Raw genomic sequence first — 17,605 nt, forward strand, 5'->3', positions numbered from 1 at the left:
GAAAGAAAATATTTTTCTCGCGAGAAATGAGACGAGAATGAGAAATTTTTAAAAAATCAAGATTTACTCTATATATCACTTTCAAAATATATTGTTCTGTACATAAAACTGTTTTTTATCATATAGAATGTCAATTTAGTTGCCTGTGCACAACTGACATGACCCAAACACGTTATGTAAGCCTACACTAGATTATAAATAAACATTCACTCACTTAGGTAAAAGTCTAGTAGCTAACATGTTAATTGTGGTTCCCGTTGACGTATCGCCACTTTTTGTGTAATACTGCCATACTTATATGTCCACATCTTCCATTTTACCGTAAAATCAAAGTTTAATTTGACAACGAAGTTTACTTCTGTTAAACTGTTATATTCCCGCAACACTTTTTTTTCCACTTGGTTACGCCGCAGTTAGAGATAAAGCAGTATTAGAAAATTATTCTCATATTCCTAATAACATTTTACAGGCGTCACATTATTTATTCATACCCGCAGAGTAGCTCGCGTAAACGGGAAACTCTGGTACTGTAATGAAAACAAAGAAATTGATACTAGGGAGGCTTTGGCGGGATTCATTACTCGTGACGTCTTACGACTGAGTGAAACAAAGGTGGAAAAGGAAATGGGATGAACATACTATTTATTCTGCCTTTTCAACGGGTTTGAACCAACGACCTAGAGATATATAGACTGCTTATCACCCTGCTTTCAGCGCCAATTGCTGCTGTCGACGGCATACTGGGGAACTACAATCCGAGCGAGAGAGACAGAGAGCTGATTTGACAGAATGGTGGGCAAAACATGGCTGTAAAAGCATTGGTTCTTATGGGAGAAAGATGCGAGTTGCTAGTAAATTCCCTAAAATTGTAGGTTTTCCGTAATTTTTCAGTTTTTGCGGTTAATACTTAAAGATGGAACGAGTGAAATATAATTTTAAATACAGTTTCATCGTAGCGCGATGTGTAAATACGACATTAAATGCGCTAGAAAATAGCTAACCCTTCTTCGACACAACGTTTGTGACCAATATGTAGATCAGTTATTGAACCTATTATATATGTATTTCGTGTAGGTAATTTGATACAGTACATGGAATTTATCTCATCACTAAGTACTATTAATTTAAAATAATCGACTGCAATGGAATAATGACCACTTTTAAATAATTTGTGTGTGTTTGTTATTATTGTAGTCGTATTCGTTCATTACGAGTTTTAGTTGTGTCACGTAATTTTACATAATGAACATAATTCATCCCGTAATATTACATAATTAACTTAGTACACTGCTACTTTTCTGCTGTCAACGTACGTCGTCTGCTAAGAAAGCACTGTTTGCCCACCATTCTGTCAAATTCAATTGGAATCAAAGATGGCCCCCTACTAGCAGTCTATATCATAGAGTAAATAAAGTACTAGTACAGAGTGGACACTCAATGCTATTGCAGTTCTGCGTTTTTTTTATTCAGAAATGCTCTAGTTGCTATACAAAAACGCAAACTTGACAAACATTAAAACGAAGTTGCAATGGCTTAAAACCGAGATAAAGTACCTTCTGGAGTAAGACTTACGTTTCAAATTATAAGTAAATTTTAATTTAAATACAACATTGTTCGTAGAAAGTACAATTTGCAGTTAATATGCTTAAAACACTAATTTGAATAGTAGGGAAATTTGCAGCTTCAACTGAATGTTGGCGAGCTTGTGACTTTTTTCGTGCATGCATTAATATTTATAAAAAATGGATTTTATTGTTTTTTTTCCCTTATAAGCAAATCATTTAACTAAATATCGGTAAACGTAACATAAAATGATTTAGAAGAGCAATATTTTTAAAACAATAAGTAAATTTCTTACCTTTGGAACAGTGTTTGCCTTAACCTCATTTCGGTTAAAAATGTTTTGTTTACGTATCATAACATTTATTAAAATGCATAACATGTAACATATTTTTGGATTATATTAAATTGCTGCATTTTTTAATGTCCAAGAAACAATTTCTGTTCTAGTAGAATCACGTTGATTGAAGTTAAGGTTAGGATTTTTGTAGGTACCTACCGAATTGCATTACAAATCGCAAACAAAACTAATGCATAAAAAAACGTGCAGAAGTATTTAATCATTAACACAGGCAATGTGTATTTCTGGCAAATTTAACTGCCTAAGTTGTACAATTTTCCCACAAAAACTGAAATGAAGCTGTTACCAATGGCATCAATTCTTTATGGATTAGGTGAAAGTATAAATCATTCTCGTATCTTCACTTCTTGAAGACAGGTGTATAGCAATTGTTAAGGAAAAAAAACCTTAATTATAACATAAAAATTTAAAAGACACTTCATTTTATCGCAACCCTCACCTCGGTAATTGTTCCGTATCACGTATCCAAGTTTATCCCTTGATCCTGTTGGCATGATCATGTATGATTTATCCGGTGGCACATGATGCTTGCTGTTTTAATTAATGTTAAAACAGCAAGAATCATTACCACAGGATAATGCCATTAGTATCAAGGGATAGACTTGGATACGCAATACAAAATTTTTACCCACACCTCCCTCTCGACCAAAAAATAAAATTCCTACAAAACATTTAGACTAATTAAAGTATATAAGTAGCAAGTTTGAGCAGAATTTGAGACTCATTGACATTTAGAACAGTACCTAGGTATTAATGTATTGTGTGCTTGTCCTCAACGTGCGACTACACACAGCCTAAAAAGAGGAAATTCTGTAGGGCATGAAAACAAAATACTCATCACTATTTTAATTACACAAAACTTTTATTTTGTTTCGTTTTAATAATTTACACATACCTAGTTTCGTCAAGCGGAAACTTAAAGTAAAATTAATTATTATCTCTTCTCTTGTTGTACCAGTAGTTAACACAACACGTAGCCGAATCAGGCATGTTTCATAACAGTCAACAGTGATTTATAAAGTAGTTCATGAAATCATTGATATTATTTAACAAGATTACTATTTCAACATGATTGAAACAAAATTTCCTTAGAAAGTTTTTTATTAAACCTAATATTGCTTAATTCAACTCCGACCCCATTAATTATGGTGTTGTTGGATAAACAAGTGGTTCAACATGCCAACGAAAATTTGTTTATTTTCTTTTAAGTAAATATATTATTTTCATTTCAACAATACCAATTTATGCCATAAATTTGATAAAATGTTAAAACAAATGTAATATTTATTTAATGAACGTGGTATTTTGATTATAATTTTCGTGCTCAGATGTTGGATAAAACTGTATAGCAACTGGAAAAATGCGATTGCCTTGCCCTATGAAGTGTCCCCCCCCCCTGGTCTATATATCTCTAGGTCGTTGGTTTGAACACACACATTCACGTAGTTTTACGTACTACAAGGGCGTGAATTGTTCTGCGTGTTCAATCCATTCCTTTACATTCCAGTCCATTTAATAATCACATTACTTGCGCAGTCTTTTATTGGAATGAAATAAGAAACGGAACAGCGAAGCAGACTTGGTCTGGCAGCATAACCACCATTTCCTTTTGTTCGTTAAAAAGTAAATTTTGTATTTTGCCGTAATAATCAACATTTCAGTATGCTATTAAACATTACCCAACAAAATATTATGACTAAATTAAAGGTAATGCTTTTAATAACTTTACCGTAATAACGTGTATGTAAACAAAACCAATTTTGTAGGTTAGGTTCAAACGTATTTTATTATGTATTACGCTTACGTAATTAAAAAATTAAATACGGCAGTTTTTCTTTCAGGATAAATTGGAATTTCATATGACAGTTTTTATTCACAGTTTTGGTTATTGATAAAGGTTTTGGTTGGTTGACTATCGGCTAGTCTAATATCTCTTAATGATTGCATCATGTTTGCTTTGTGTTCCGCCAAATCATTTTTCATCCAAACAGGCAGACGCGTTTGGTATTTTTAGAACATTTTAACTAAAATAATGGCAGTGTGTGTGTAATGTTCAACATATAAAAATACAACTATCGATATCAAATTTAGTTTCCATACCAAATTGAGTTGTTACCGGTACCAAAAAAAATTCTCGTTTTTTTTCGAGAAATTATTTTTCTCGCTCGCTGTTCGAGAATGCAATATTTCTCGAAATTTTTCTCGAGGTTCGAGATCTCGCACAACACTAATCACGTCACGTATGAAGTCAAGTCCGTTTTTCCGGGAACCTTGAGGTCGCATCAGCGGGATTCTACTGTATACTAAACCTTTTAATTTGCTTTGATAGCCTCATTAAAGACTGAATTATGCCAATGCATTTCTTTGTAAGCATACAATAAAAACATGGAGGACAGAACAATACAAACAAATTATTATTTTCAGTGTTATAAACAGTAAATTGTTGAAGATGTAAGTCTGGATACAGTCTTTTTAGCCAAAACATTTAATAGTTTATTTCTTGAAACACCTCATTGATAATTAGTGAATAATGTTTATTTTATTTTTTAAGTCAGAACCGAGGACTGAGAACCGATTTTTAAGAACCGGTACCGAACTGAGAACCGGGAAAAAACAGGAATTGACCCATCACTACTAAGTATTACAAAAGTATTAACTCATCGCTTCTATTTTCTCGTCGGCTTGTGCTATTTTTAATGTTAAGAGTAAAGGTGCACCGATATGACTTTACCAATTTTATTACCGATTATGAGAGCAATAATAGGCAGATACCGATTCAGTTACCGATTATAATGAACAAATGTTTTTAAGTGTAATAATGCACACAAAAATTTTTATTCCCATGTGAATTTAGGTAAAATTGAGAATACAGTTATAATAACAGTATAAAAATATATAAAATACAATATTAAATCATTGCAAAGTGTAAATTAAATTAACTTCTATTTATATTTGTTATTGTAAACAACTTGAACTACAGTCTAATAATTGTAATTTACAATGGGTAAGTTTTTGTTGCGGAAAACTAGCATTATTATCGACTATCACATAAGGTTGCATCGAGAAATTACCGTTTAAAAATGTAAACATGTTGCTTTATTTTGTTCACTTGAGTTTATAGAAAATAGTTTCCACACTTCACTTTCTTTCTCCCTACTCGCCATCTCGCTATAATTATATAAAAATGACTCAAAACTTTTCTAGCACATGTGATTTTATTTATGTTGACTGAATATATAAAATTATAAATACTTTTTCACTTTTCACGTCACATACAAATAACACAACAACGGATAATGTTACCAAAGACGCCCATAACGAGTTTGTAAAACGCAGTGATAAACTCTAGAAGGTATCGGGACCACGATTTTGAACCGCTACTACAACTCTAAAAGATTGATTGTCATAGAATCCACTGCAACTGCTTGTTATTTTGATTGCGTGCCATCTATTTTACGTCTCTGGCTATAGGTAATGTACAAGGCCACTAAACAAAAGACGAAATGTAAATACAGTCAAACCTCTATCTATCGAACTCGCATGTATCGATTGTCCGTGTTTATCGTATACTTTCTACGGTCCCGGCAAAATTGCCATACAACTAAGGTTAAAAAAGTCCGCTTGTACCGATGTTCGAATTATCGTTTTGTCCGCATTGTTCGTTCAAAATATGTGGTCCCGTCACTATAAATTATAATAGATGATCGTTTAACCATAAATATTTTGCAGAAATAACCATTTCTTAGAAAGAAACCGTCATAAAAACAGTAATGATAGTATACAGTAGTAAATATCACCTTAAATCTGCAGCCAAGTAATGGCGCACGTAAATATGAAGAAAAGACAAATGAACAACAACGTACGAATAAATATGGATGATGTACCATAACTACAGTGCAAACCCAATTGTTATCCTAAGATAATTACCATAAAAAGAACTAAAGATTCTTTGTCGATACCATAATTACTACAGAAGCACGAAAGCTACCACATTTGCACTACAGTTACCGTTACAACCGAAATGTCTATTTACCGTGACGGTAATGTATTTATTTATGACATATTAAAATTAAAGAACATTATTGAAAAAAAGGATGTTAAATTTTTATATGTACGTTTGGCACATGTTGCGAAGAAATAATGCGATCTGAAATAATGCAGTACTACTACGAAAACTGAAAAGGGTACTCGTGGATTTTTAGGTTATGGCAGTCTCTCTCGTTTTTCAGTAATATCGGCCGAAAATTAACAAGCATATCGGAAGTCGGCAGAAATGCCGATTCAATTAAATATTGGCTAAATCGGCTTCTTCAGGACAGCTCTACATTTGATGACATGAGTAAACATATTTCAGACTTCAGGATATTGAAAACGACTTTAATTTCCATGTAGATTTATTGTGCTTATGTTTTTTTTTGCAAGTGTAAATTGAATTAAGTAAAATACTTCCATTTTTATTTATTTTTCAACTGATTTAACTTTAATGACAAGTAACTGACATATTTCTGACACTAATTTTGAAGTTAAATATTATTTTTTAAAAATTCTTAAGAGTGAAGTCCACATCTATTGAATGTCCGCATCTACTGAATTTTTTTGTTGGTCCCCTGAAAAACGATAGATAGAGGTTTGACTGTAAACGTGTAGGAAAAATGTATTTTTTATTGTTCGAGGCCATGAGATTTATTAAACTTAACGAAATATCTGTAATCATGATATGATGGAGTTATATGAATTTTGTAATACAGTGAAAGTCCGTTGTAGCGAATACGGTCTATAACGTAAAGTCCGCTATAACGATAATTGCCTTCGGCACCGTCAGTTTTGCATATGCTGTGTAGGATAAAAATTTCGGAAATAACGAATGCAGCGTGGGCTCATTTTCGCTATAGCGATAGAATACACACCTGTAATTTTGCTCTAAAACAATGAGAAAACATCTACAATTTCCTTAATAAATTAAAAACAGCTTCGCACAATTCCACGCGTCCGGTAAATGAACAACGCACATGATGTGGCCGTCTTGGCAACACTGCACAAGGTGGGGCCCCACAGCGAGCATAGCTTGCCTCGCGGCGACGAAAGCAAGACAGGGCCCCGCTGTGAGCATTACTTATTTAGAATCACGCCGACTGTAGCCCGTAAATGAGTAGAGGTGTAAAAGTAACGAAAAAAAGTGTACCCGTATATATTCGTTACTATAACAATTAGTACTCGTTACTATCGTATTGTTAAGTTACTCGTTACTTCTGATACTGCATAACGTGCTATGTTATGTTGCAGCAACGAATCCAGTCGTATTGCTTACGTGTACAGTATGACGTTGCGGGTCGCGTAAATAATAATAAATAGAATATAAACAATTAACAATATTTGATAATTAATATTTTTTGTTAACCAAGAAACAATCAAATCTCATTAGAGCGGCTTTTTAATATTATCTCTTTTAAGATAACAAAAAAAAACGTGACAATACGAGATTATAAAAAACAAAAACATACATATTTCTAATTTGTAAAAAATACTTTCTTACGTTGTTTCTGTTCCTATCTCAAACTTTGCCTACACACACAATACCTTTAATAAACAGTAAAAAACTTGGACGACGAATTTCCAAATTATACTTTACTTAATAAACAAACATCGTTCTTTGTAACGCAAATTCATCGAATATGCGCGCGCATGCGTAAAACATACGAAAAATGTGAGTAACGAGATGCAGCCGTGTGTAACGTTTCGTTACTCGTTACTAGATGGCGCACCCGATACTCAGTAACGAATACATACTGTTTGCTACAGCTCTGTAAATGAGCATAACTTGTCTCACACATCGTAAGCGTGCGGGGAGTTGACGAACACGGAACTTGTCTAGCTCGTCTCTTCTAATCAAAATGAAGCGGCGTCTGGAAGATAATGACAATAATGACGACGAACCAAGTGACGTATCTGTTCCGTCGAAAACGTCAATGATGGAGGCACTTAACACTATCGGTTGTTTTTATCAGCATACAAATGCTTCGATGAAAGATTTGATGAACTTCCAAGAGGTCCAGTCGTTTATTTTGCCCGAAAGTCTAGTGAAATCAAGGCAAACGAAAATTAATTCGTTTTTTAAAAAGTGATTTTTAATTTTGTGTTATTTTCCAAGGGTCTGTACGAGTGATTATTTTTGTGTTACTGACCAATTGTCTGAAAAATTATTTTTATATAATTTGTATGGTTGTCCAACGTAATTAGAAATTTTTAAATTTTTTTTTTTTTGTATTCAAAACTCCGCAAATATGCACCTGATATCATCAACTTAGCGCACGTGTCTCCAGCAAACCAGCTGCGGTCAAAGCGACAGGAAGCGGCTGGCATGACCTTGCGTGACCCCGCCCGCCCGTCACCATGTAAACAAACAGCTGTGCGCTTAGCCACGATGTGCGTGACGGCCTTATCACGGCCACGCAGTCTCATATTTCGCAGTCGGCAAGTGCTGATATAGCTTAAAAATGTTATTTTAGTAAGTTTTATGTATATTTCTTTTACTTTTGTTGTGAATTTCCATAGTAAAAACAAGCGAGAAAATAATATATTTTAAAAATGCTACAAAAATAAGATTTTTTTTTTAAATTTTGGCTACAACGAAAATTTGCTATAACATAAACTTTTGGCGCAGTTATAAATTTACGTTATAACAGACTTTTACTGTATATACAAATATTACCGTATTTCGTCCTAAAATGTGTAACAAAATATTACATGGTAAAAACCTACTTAATTACGCCGGGACGTAGATAATCGGCAAAGTAATCGTTAAGATAATCGCCGATTACAATTTATCGGAAAGTACCCATAATCGCTGATTACGATTCATTGGTATCCGCATCGGTGCACCACTAGTTAAGAGTGATGTTAAGAGAAAAAATTCTCGCATAAATGTTGAATGATGTTTTTGGTACCGCTGTTAAATTCAGAAAGCTTTGTGTAGGTAGTTTTCCCGTATAAAACATTGTTTTTGAAAGTTGATATCTACTGTTTGAATATTACTCTTATTTAATTAACAGAAATACGATGTCTGATGCGTAAATGGTCTTTTAAAGACGTTTTCAAACTTTGTAACCTTTATCTGTTCATCTTCATTGCCACTGTTTACCACTTAAGAAAATGTAGCCAGTGCTAGTTGTCATAATTCGTGTTTGGTTATGTTGATTCCCATATAGATTGTGCGGACGTAGTCAAATATCGATATCAATAGCTCGCCAATTGCATGCAACGTGCGCATACTGTCTTGGGCTGAGTTAACTACATTTGATAGCCTGCACTCTTTCGTAGTGTGTACTACGATGATAGTCATGCGTTAGTTCCGGATCACGTTCAGGTCATGATTTTTGTTTTTGTATTTAAAGTTGAAAAAAATATTTTTGTTGCGTGACTTAATTAATTTAAATAAATTTTGTGTGCTTTTGTATACTATAATTATTACATAATTGTATTTTCCATTTATAGGTTTTGTTTGATGCTTTTTTCGCATAAACATTGCACTCCTACTTTTCAAACTTGATTTCAGTATAATATGGTGGCAATAATGCAATAAAAAATGGTATTTTTACCATCCAGTAGACATCCTGTATGGACATGTTATCAACTTTTAACTGCTTGTATATTTGATGTGTTAAATATCTGGTGGTATTTGCAACTCATAGTATCAAACAATCCCTCATTACTAAATTTAGGAGTTGAATAACTGCGATTCTTGCATTTGCGTAGATAGATTGAACATAATACATATTGTGAACATATCATTTCTGATTAATGCTGGTTGGCATTGTAAAAACCTCAGGAATTGACAACAGTGATGAATACATAAATGGAATTCTTTGGTGTTCGAGCATGTAACAATTGAAATCAGTTGATAGTGGCTTGTTTTTTTGTGTGCTTACATTATGACAATCAGCATAAACCAGCAAAGGTGTTTGTTCAATTCGGTGTGTCGAATATTGAGGTTGTGTGCGGCAGAGTGTGTGACGGGCGGTTTGCCGGCAGGGTTTCGGGGAGATACACAAGTCGTCGACGACGCCGATGGAGGTGAAGGCCCTGGAAGGTGTCTACGTGATGCAGGTGACCTTGGGGATGGGGCACAGTTTGTTCGTCGTCCGGGACCACACGGAGCAAGAGTGCGAGCGGATCAACAAGCTCCCGGAGTTCACGCCGTGAAGTCGACGGGAACCCTGGCCGGCTCCTGCACTGCCAAGACCGCTCACTTTTTTAAAAAACACATTTTCTCGCTATACTTTTAGTCTTCTTCCGAAGACTCAAGACTGAATTTTTTCTGTTCCATGTGATGTTAATCCGAGTATTGAATCTTTTTTTTTTTTGTTTAAGTGTTTGAATTTCCTGTGGTGTATGAGTGAGTGCGAGAAAGCATGTGTAGTTTTTGCAAGGTATTGTGGACAACTGTTTTGTAAGTTTAGATGTGATTTGATCTCATCTTTCTTTAGTGATAACCCAGTCGATTCTTTGTTGGTGTTGCACTGTGTTCTCAGGATAAGTCCTCATTGAAAATTAAAATTTTTTGTGTGTATTGTGAACCAGTGTAAAATGAAAGTTTTTTTATTTTTATTTTAGTTAATACACATATCTGGTAGAAATTAGGTAAGTAACCATTTGCATGATTATTTTGCTTCGACCATACAATTTACCATTTTACCTCATGAATAGTTTATGATTGATTAATAATTAGCAGTGGAAATAATAATTGCTTTGTCATTATTATCACAATTATGATTAATAAAAACAACTTAGTAATGCCATTTTAAAAATATAGGTATTCCACATGTATCCCAGACACTGGTGAGCTAAAACTGTTTTATGAAAATTAATAATCAGAGTATGGTGAAATTTGAAAATATAGATTGAAAAATAGGGCTTGAAATGTGTTCAATTTTATGTAAAAGCTACAGAGTAAATTTATTTTTAAAATGTTTTATTCATTGGAATTTTTACCCCTTTACCATTGGCTGTTTTTAAAAACATTTACCTTAAAGGTCTCTTAAGCCAAAAGGGCCTTTTGCAAGTTTATTTTGAAGGATTTCTGTCATGGTGGTTGGCCTCAGGGCCAGTGTGAGAATTCTAAGGGCCTGGGGTCAGATAATTTTGTCGAGCCCCCTCCCTATTATTTAATGTAGGCCTACAACTTTTTTAAATGCACAATTAAAAAAAAAATTTAAAAACCAGTAGATCTTACCATGGCCATAACTGTAAATGTGATCTACGCATATTGCATAACTTGTAAGGTTTCTTATGAATTGTATTAGCAATCTTGGAAATTCAACCGGGCCTTGGCGGTTTGCCCCCTCCCTCTCAACGTCCTAGTTGGCCTTCCGAGTATGTAGTAGTGAGGATTCTTGCTCAGCTGCTGATGCGGCCTTTGGCAAAGGGGTGTTTTGAGGGGTAATAATAATAATTATCTGTAAAGACTCGAAAAAGGACCACTGAAAATTAATATTTTATTATTTAGTTGGTTGATAAAGAGGATTTTGGCTTTCAAAGGAAATGGTATGTTTATTCGTGGCTGTATACTTGTGTGCCCTTGGCATTAAAATAGTTACCTTTTGATTAAAGCTGCATGTTCATTACTTGGACACATCCGTAGAGAAATATGTTCTGAAGTTTGTGCTGGGTGTTCCACAATACATTCCACTGCCCTGCATGAGATTGCCTGCCTGTATCGACTGGGTTATCTGGCAGGCTCACGGGGAAGGGACAGACGTCTCTGGTCTAATGCAAACGTAGTTGTTTTTTACTGTGCTGATAGCCAACATTGGATGAACAGGGAGCTAAGTACTTTGTGTGGATTTTGCATATGTATATACTGTAATTGGAAATGTCCACATCATTATTTTTAGTATGTTTTAAAAAAAATTTTATACGTTTTTTGTAAGGAAATAAGTTATGGACGGTTTATTTATGTTATGTTGTATTCTTGCCATTTTCTTGGTTTTAATGTCTCATGAGTTGGTAACTACATACGTTAAATTTTCTTTATTTTATTATAAAATATTATTTCAGTCTCTTTAAACTGTGCCTATGATTTCAGGCAAAAATACTTTACTATTTTTTTTATTTAAATATTTTTACATTCTTATTTTCTATATCTTTTACTGTGTGTTCATAGTTTCATACATTTGAAATTTTTAAACAACTTTTTTTCCCTTGCGCCCACTCCAAGAAAAATTGAAAACTGTGTAATATTTTCTGAAGTTTATTGTCTCATATAAATTAACTAGCAGGCATTTAAAACCTCTTGGACTGCATAGGTGTTGAGTGATTTTGGAAGCTACCTATTTCTTTGTAGTTAGTGAGAATTTTTATTTATAAGTACAAATACAAGTGTTTCCATTTTTTATGTTTTTGTACTTCAAATGTGTTACTTTGTTTTTGTGTAGTTTGTAGTGTAGCTTATTGTGATGGTTGTGTTTTTGGGAATTTTTTTTAGATTTAGTTTTAAATTTAACAGATGGTAAATATCTGCACCTAAGAGTTAGTGTGTATGTTCTGTCGAATCAAGTTACCCTGACTCAGGACAGCTGTCAGATAGGGGGAAAAAACTGTTTTAGTACAATTCATGCACCAAAGTTAGTTTTTTTGTGTACTGTGATTGTTTTGAAATCTTCATTTTATAAATTTTTGAGATTTTTTTTATGCATTGAAACTATATAAGAAATAACCAAGGATAAGTAATGTAAACAACACAAAGAAAGGGGAAGTACTTTGTACTCAATGCCAACTGAAGTATTGAAGTGTCATAAATGTACATTAGATCCAGGTAGCAAAAACATGTGTACGAAAAAAAAACTCTTGTAAAAACTTAGTACGTTATTAAATTTTTTTGATAGTATGGTGGGTTTGCATGTGAAATGCTGTTGTGTGTTTTTATATTGATCTTTGTGTATACTGGCATTTTTGTTTTGCTTTGAAAAAATATTTGTATTCTGGCAAATCTGTAGAAATTATTTTGTGTGATACGTAACTTTATACAAAGATTTTGGACTAATTGAAATTAATGTACTTTTTAAACTAAAAAATATATACATATTGAAGAAAAAAAATACATTGTTGTAAGTGCATCTTATATGTTCATATTTCATAAAATGAGTTATGAAATATGTATCCAAATATAGGGAGTAACTTCAGTTACATAAAGCCAGCAAACAACCAACTAGTGACAACAGATTTGGAACTTTGTAAGTGCTGAAGACATTACAGGTGGTACAAAACCCAGTGTTTGAGGCTTTAATTACCTGATTTCTATAATTTTTTAGTTATCTTTATGAATAATGTTTCTGTTGTCTGAAAACTATTAAAGATATTAGACTTATACTTTGATGTTTAGTAAAACAGGGTATTCACATTCATCAGCCTAATTTTCCTTATTTGTCATTTAATTGAACTAAGGTTCCTAATGTCTCTGCACTTCAATAATGCCAATCTAATTATTAAAAGGTCTAGAACAAGAGTTTCCAACTCTTAAGGGTTCGAGAACTACATTGGGAAATTAGACATGATTTAGGGCCTCAATTTATAACAGGCCAATTTTCGTATAATTATGCAAATAGAACAGAGCTACCAGTATGAAATACTATACATCATTTAGTCAAAATAAAGATTTAATCATTTCAATTGTTTAAAACACTCTTTTACTATTGCATGAAAGACTGAAGTTAAAATAAATAAAATCTATCATTAACAGTACAATTGCAGGGATTCACATAATAGAGGATTAAGGGAAGTTGAAATTGCTAAGGGAATTTTCTTCAAAACCTGGAAAAGTCTTGGAAATTCTTCAGTGATAGTAATTTGAGGTGTAATGTCATGCTCCAGTAAGCCATCAACCAGAATTTGAACACTTTTTTTTTCCAGAAGGTGTTTTAGTGCATGGTATGTGAGAGGCTGGATTGTCTTAATATTTTTCTAGATCTGTGTTGACACCCTGAATTGAATTTTGAAGAGGAGTGAACGGGGATGGAAACTGGGACAAGTAATGCTATCCCGTTCACTCTACCCAATCTCATCGCCCCTTTCAGGAATAACATACCACCGCCAGCCTGTTTGGCAAAGTTGCGACACGTACAATTTGTAAGAGATGTAAATTTCATGTGATGCTCCTTTGTTATGAGATGATTTCTATTTGGACTGTTTTACATACTTATAAATGTTGTGTTAGGCAAAATGTAAGCAATGTACGGGCATTAGTAACAAGCTGAAGTTATTCCAAGAACTGGCACCGAAAAAAGGTTTTACCGTATGTATTTAAGTTTTGATGTATTCAATCATGTTTTCAAGGGCTTTTGTTGCTTAGTATCTTAAAATAAATTAGCTTATTTTCAGTCATATTAGAAATAAACAAAATCTTAGTTCACCACCAAGCTGCTATGCATATTTTGCATATGCATTCTACAACTTGGATGCTGCTAAATCTCTAAGCCATGCACGAAGGTTAAAAATGTAGCATACTTTCTCCTTTTAAGTACATGTAGTGTGCTACAGTTTTTCACATGCAAGTTCTATGTTGGCTTACTACATTCTATGTTATGTTGGGATATTTTTACTTGTTCACATTCTCTGCACACCATTTGAACATTAGATTTTGAATGAGTGAATGTGTGTTATATGCAAATCACACTTATGCTAATGAAATGTTAAAAAAAGATGTTCAGATTGTTTATTTCTAGGTCTAATTTATTTTCTTTCCAGATTTGCATTTTAAAATATTTACAACATTAAAATTTAGATGTTACTCTCTTTGTTAAAGATTAGAGATGGGTTGACTTTGATGTCCATTTATGTCGTAGATTTTTAAAAATTATCTTCTGCTCTTACTTTACTTGTGGTACATTTCTAAGATTATTTCTATTGCAGTCAAAAAAATGTGAGTATGAGAGAGTGGTTATTACCAAATGTTTTGGTCTGCAAATTGTGACATCAACTGCAGTATTAATAGTATTCACACTATACTGGTTTACTAAAATAGTTGTACTTTTTGTGGAAAGTTTTGCAAACAGTGTGATGAATTGTCTTTGTAGTTGCTTTGAATAAATTGCATTTTTGTAAGCATTTTTTGGTAAACTTGTGGTGTGGTTATTGTTGAAGAAGTCAGCAAAATGTACAAGTATTTCAATTTAACAAGGTGCCGTTCTAATTAAAAAAAAAAAAAAAAATCAAAAGTTTTAGGTATAGTTAGGGACCCTTTTATTTCGCGAATGGTTTATTCACGAAATTTTTATACAAGCATATAGGGTCAACATACCAACAATTTATGTTATTTTTATTGTCTTACAAACCGTTTATGCGTCGCGAAATTCCGCGAAATTTCACGAAATTTGCCATTTTTCTCGCTTTGCGCGAAATAGGGCTAAATTCCTCTATTTCACGAAATTTTGCACAAAATAGTCCATTTAAAATCACTATTTTTAAGATTTGCGCAAGAATATGTTTACAAGTCAAAGATAAAACTCCACACTACACGAAAATATTTTACAGAACGACGCCTAGGCAAATCATTTTTTCACTTTATAATTTGATAATATAAGTAACTTCATAATTTACCGCCCTCGGGTTCAAGAAACGGGTTTATTACGTTTATTAACCTAACAATAACACAACTGTTTTGTTTTCTTTCGTTGGCCAACTGGTTTCCTAACGGCCATAACAAGCCATAGAAAAGAAAGTACATAAACACTTTATCATTGCGACGCCATGTTGAATTTTTTAATTTTTCGCTGTGAATCTTTACTTTTTTCTTTCAAACCCCATTTATACGGAAAAAAAGTCTTAATTTTCTAGAACATTCACAATATATCTGAAGTCAATACCGAATTACGGTAATTTACAAAAAAAAAAAAAAACAATAATTTTACCAACATGGCGTCCTTCCATACAAAATGACGTCCTTGATGTATTGTGAAGAAAACTTACACACTTTATCTCGTCTTCTCTGAGACGTTCGGAGAAACATTTATCTTTGGCTCAGAAACTCCGGGCTTGTTTGTTTTGATGCTGCTTATTGTTGAATACACACTTTTCATATATTTTTTTAGATTGAAAAGTGGATTTAAGTGTTACTCTTGAATTTATATATTCACACATTTATCTGAAACAGTAATTTAGCTAGTACTTTGCCCTCGAATGAAGCATGTAATTTAAACAACTTTTATACAATTGCAATTCGCCATATCTAAACGTGTTACAAGCATTTAAATCATGCCGAAAATTGTATCAATTTGCAACTGACGGATTTTATGTATTTGATGCAAAGAATCAAATATTGATGTGCAAATTTTGCAACTTCCCAACAAGGGTTTATATTAATATTACAATTTTAAATGTGTAAATGTTCAAGTGTTTAAAATAGCAAGATGTTTTAAATATTATCTCATAATGAAAGTTAAAATTTAACAGTTAAGTTATTTTCACTTTTCCTGTATTCTCTCCTCCCCCCCCCCCCCTTACATAAATGTACTACGTGTTAAGTGAAACAAATTTTATTTACCGCTTTATTAAAAATTTTGACTTTTTACACCGCTTCTACTGGTTTTTTTATACCGCTCTTACCAGGGGTTTTTACACCGCTTTCACTAGTTTTTTTGCACCGCTATTGGTAGTTTTTATTTACCATTTTTCAGGGTCCCTAGGTATAGTGGATTTTATTACAGTTAAAAACTAATCCACTTATATTCAAAATATAATTTATAAATACTACCTCTATTAATCATTTAGAAGCATCATAATTAAGGCCTTTCTATTTTGGATTTGTTTTTGAAGTCTGAAATGTATGCATATGTTTTCTGGATTGTAGGAGTCTTTGGTTGTAAAGTTTCTCTTTAATAACACTTCCATTTTTGTGACAAACAAGAAAATGATAAATATGGCAGACATTTTACAGTACTTTATTTCTCTTTTACTTACAGTTTATGTTTGTTGGCATTAAGTTAGGTATTTCGATTGCTTAGTTGGTATGAATAAAATGGCATATGATCTCTTCAATGTTTGGGATTAAAAAGATTTTTTTTTCTTCAAAAAGTTGCACAAAACTTGATGTAAAAATTTGTGTTAAATGAACCATTAATTATTCAGTGACTCTGAAACTATCTAAAAAAATTGAGCAAGTCTTTCCATACTTGCAACATCTAACCTCGGTAACGAGCAAATTCATGTTGCAAATATTGCAAATAAACGTATAATACGGAACTCAAGACACAAAATTTAACGTAGAAATCTTTGGAAACTGAAGATTGTGATGAATACATACACGTAAATAGTATTTTCAAATACATTTCTTGACACGAATCACACGGAGTTCCGCACCCGTCACTAGAATTCATTGCCGGAACAGCTAGGTCAACTATTGTATCCATAATGAAACGACTACGAAAAAAGTGAAAAAGACTTGAAAAAATACTAAAACCTAGCTTTGGACCCCATTTTCAATAAGGAATTTTATTAAAATACTGCCCCATTGGTTAAAATTCACTAAACAGTTAAGATTATAAAGTTTCTCCATACTTTAGATGATTATAAATTATTAAAAGGATAGTTGAACTGTTATATAAAGTGTTTTTTTTTTTTTAAATACCTATGTGATTTCATGGACATTCATTACCTAGTAATCGTAATTCATATTATTTTAAGTAAAAATAAGGA

The 17,605-nt window shown here is 32.9% G+C and overlaps 1 protein-coding gene across 3 annotated transcripts in view; it reads left to right on the plus strand.

The window, feature by feature from the left end:
• The window catches only part of LOC134531852 (protein RCC2 homolog), a 52,988-nt gene extending 37,957 nt beyond the window's left edge, over positions 1-15,031 (plus strand). For all 3 annotated transcript variants that reach the window (XM_063367840.1, XM_063367841.1, XM_063367842.1), the window contains one exon: positions 9,950-15,031. In XM_063367840.1, coding sequence (XP_063223910.1) covers positions 9,950-10,120 — 171 coding nt within the window. In that variant the 3' untranslated portion in view covers positions 10,121-15,031. The remainder of the gene's footprint in view (positions 1-9,949) is intronic.
• Positions 15,032-17,605: the final 2,574 nt, after the last annotated feature.

This window comes from Bacillus rossius, chromosome 5 (genome assembly GCF_032445375.1).
Source record: "Bacillus rossius redtenbacheri isolate Brsri chromosome 5, Brsri_v3, whole genome shotgun sequence".
Taxonomy (NCBI): Eukaryota; Metazoa; Arthropoda; class Insecta; order Phasmatodea; family Bacillidae; genus Bacillus; species Bacillus rossius.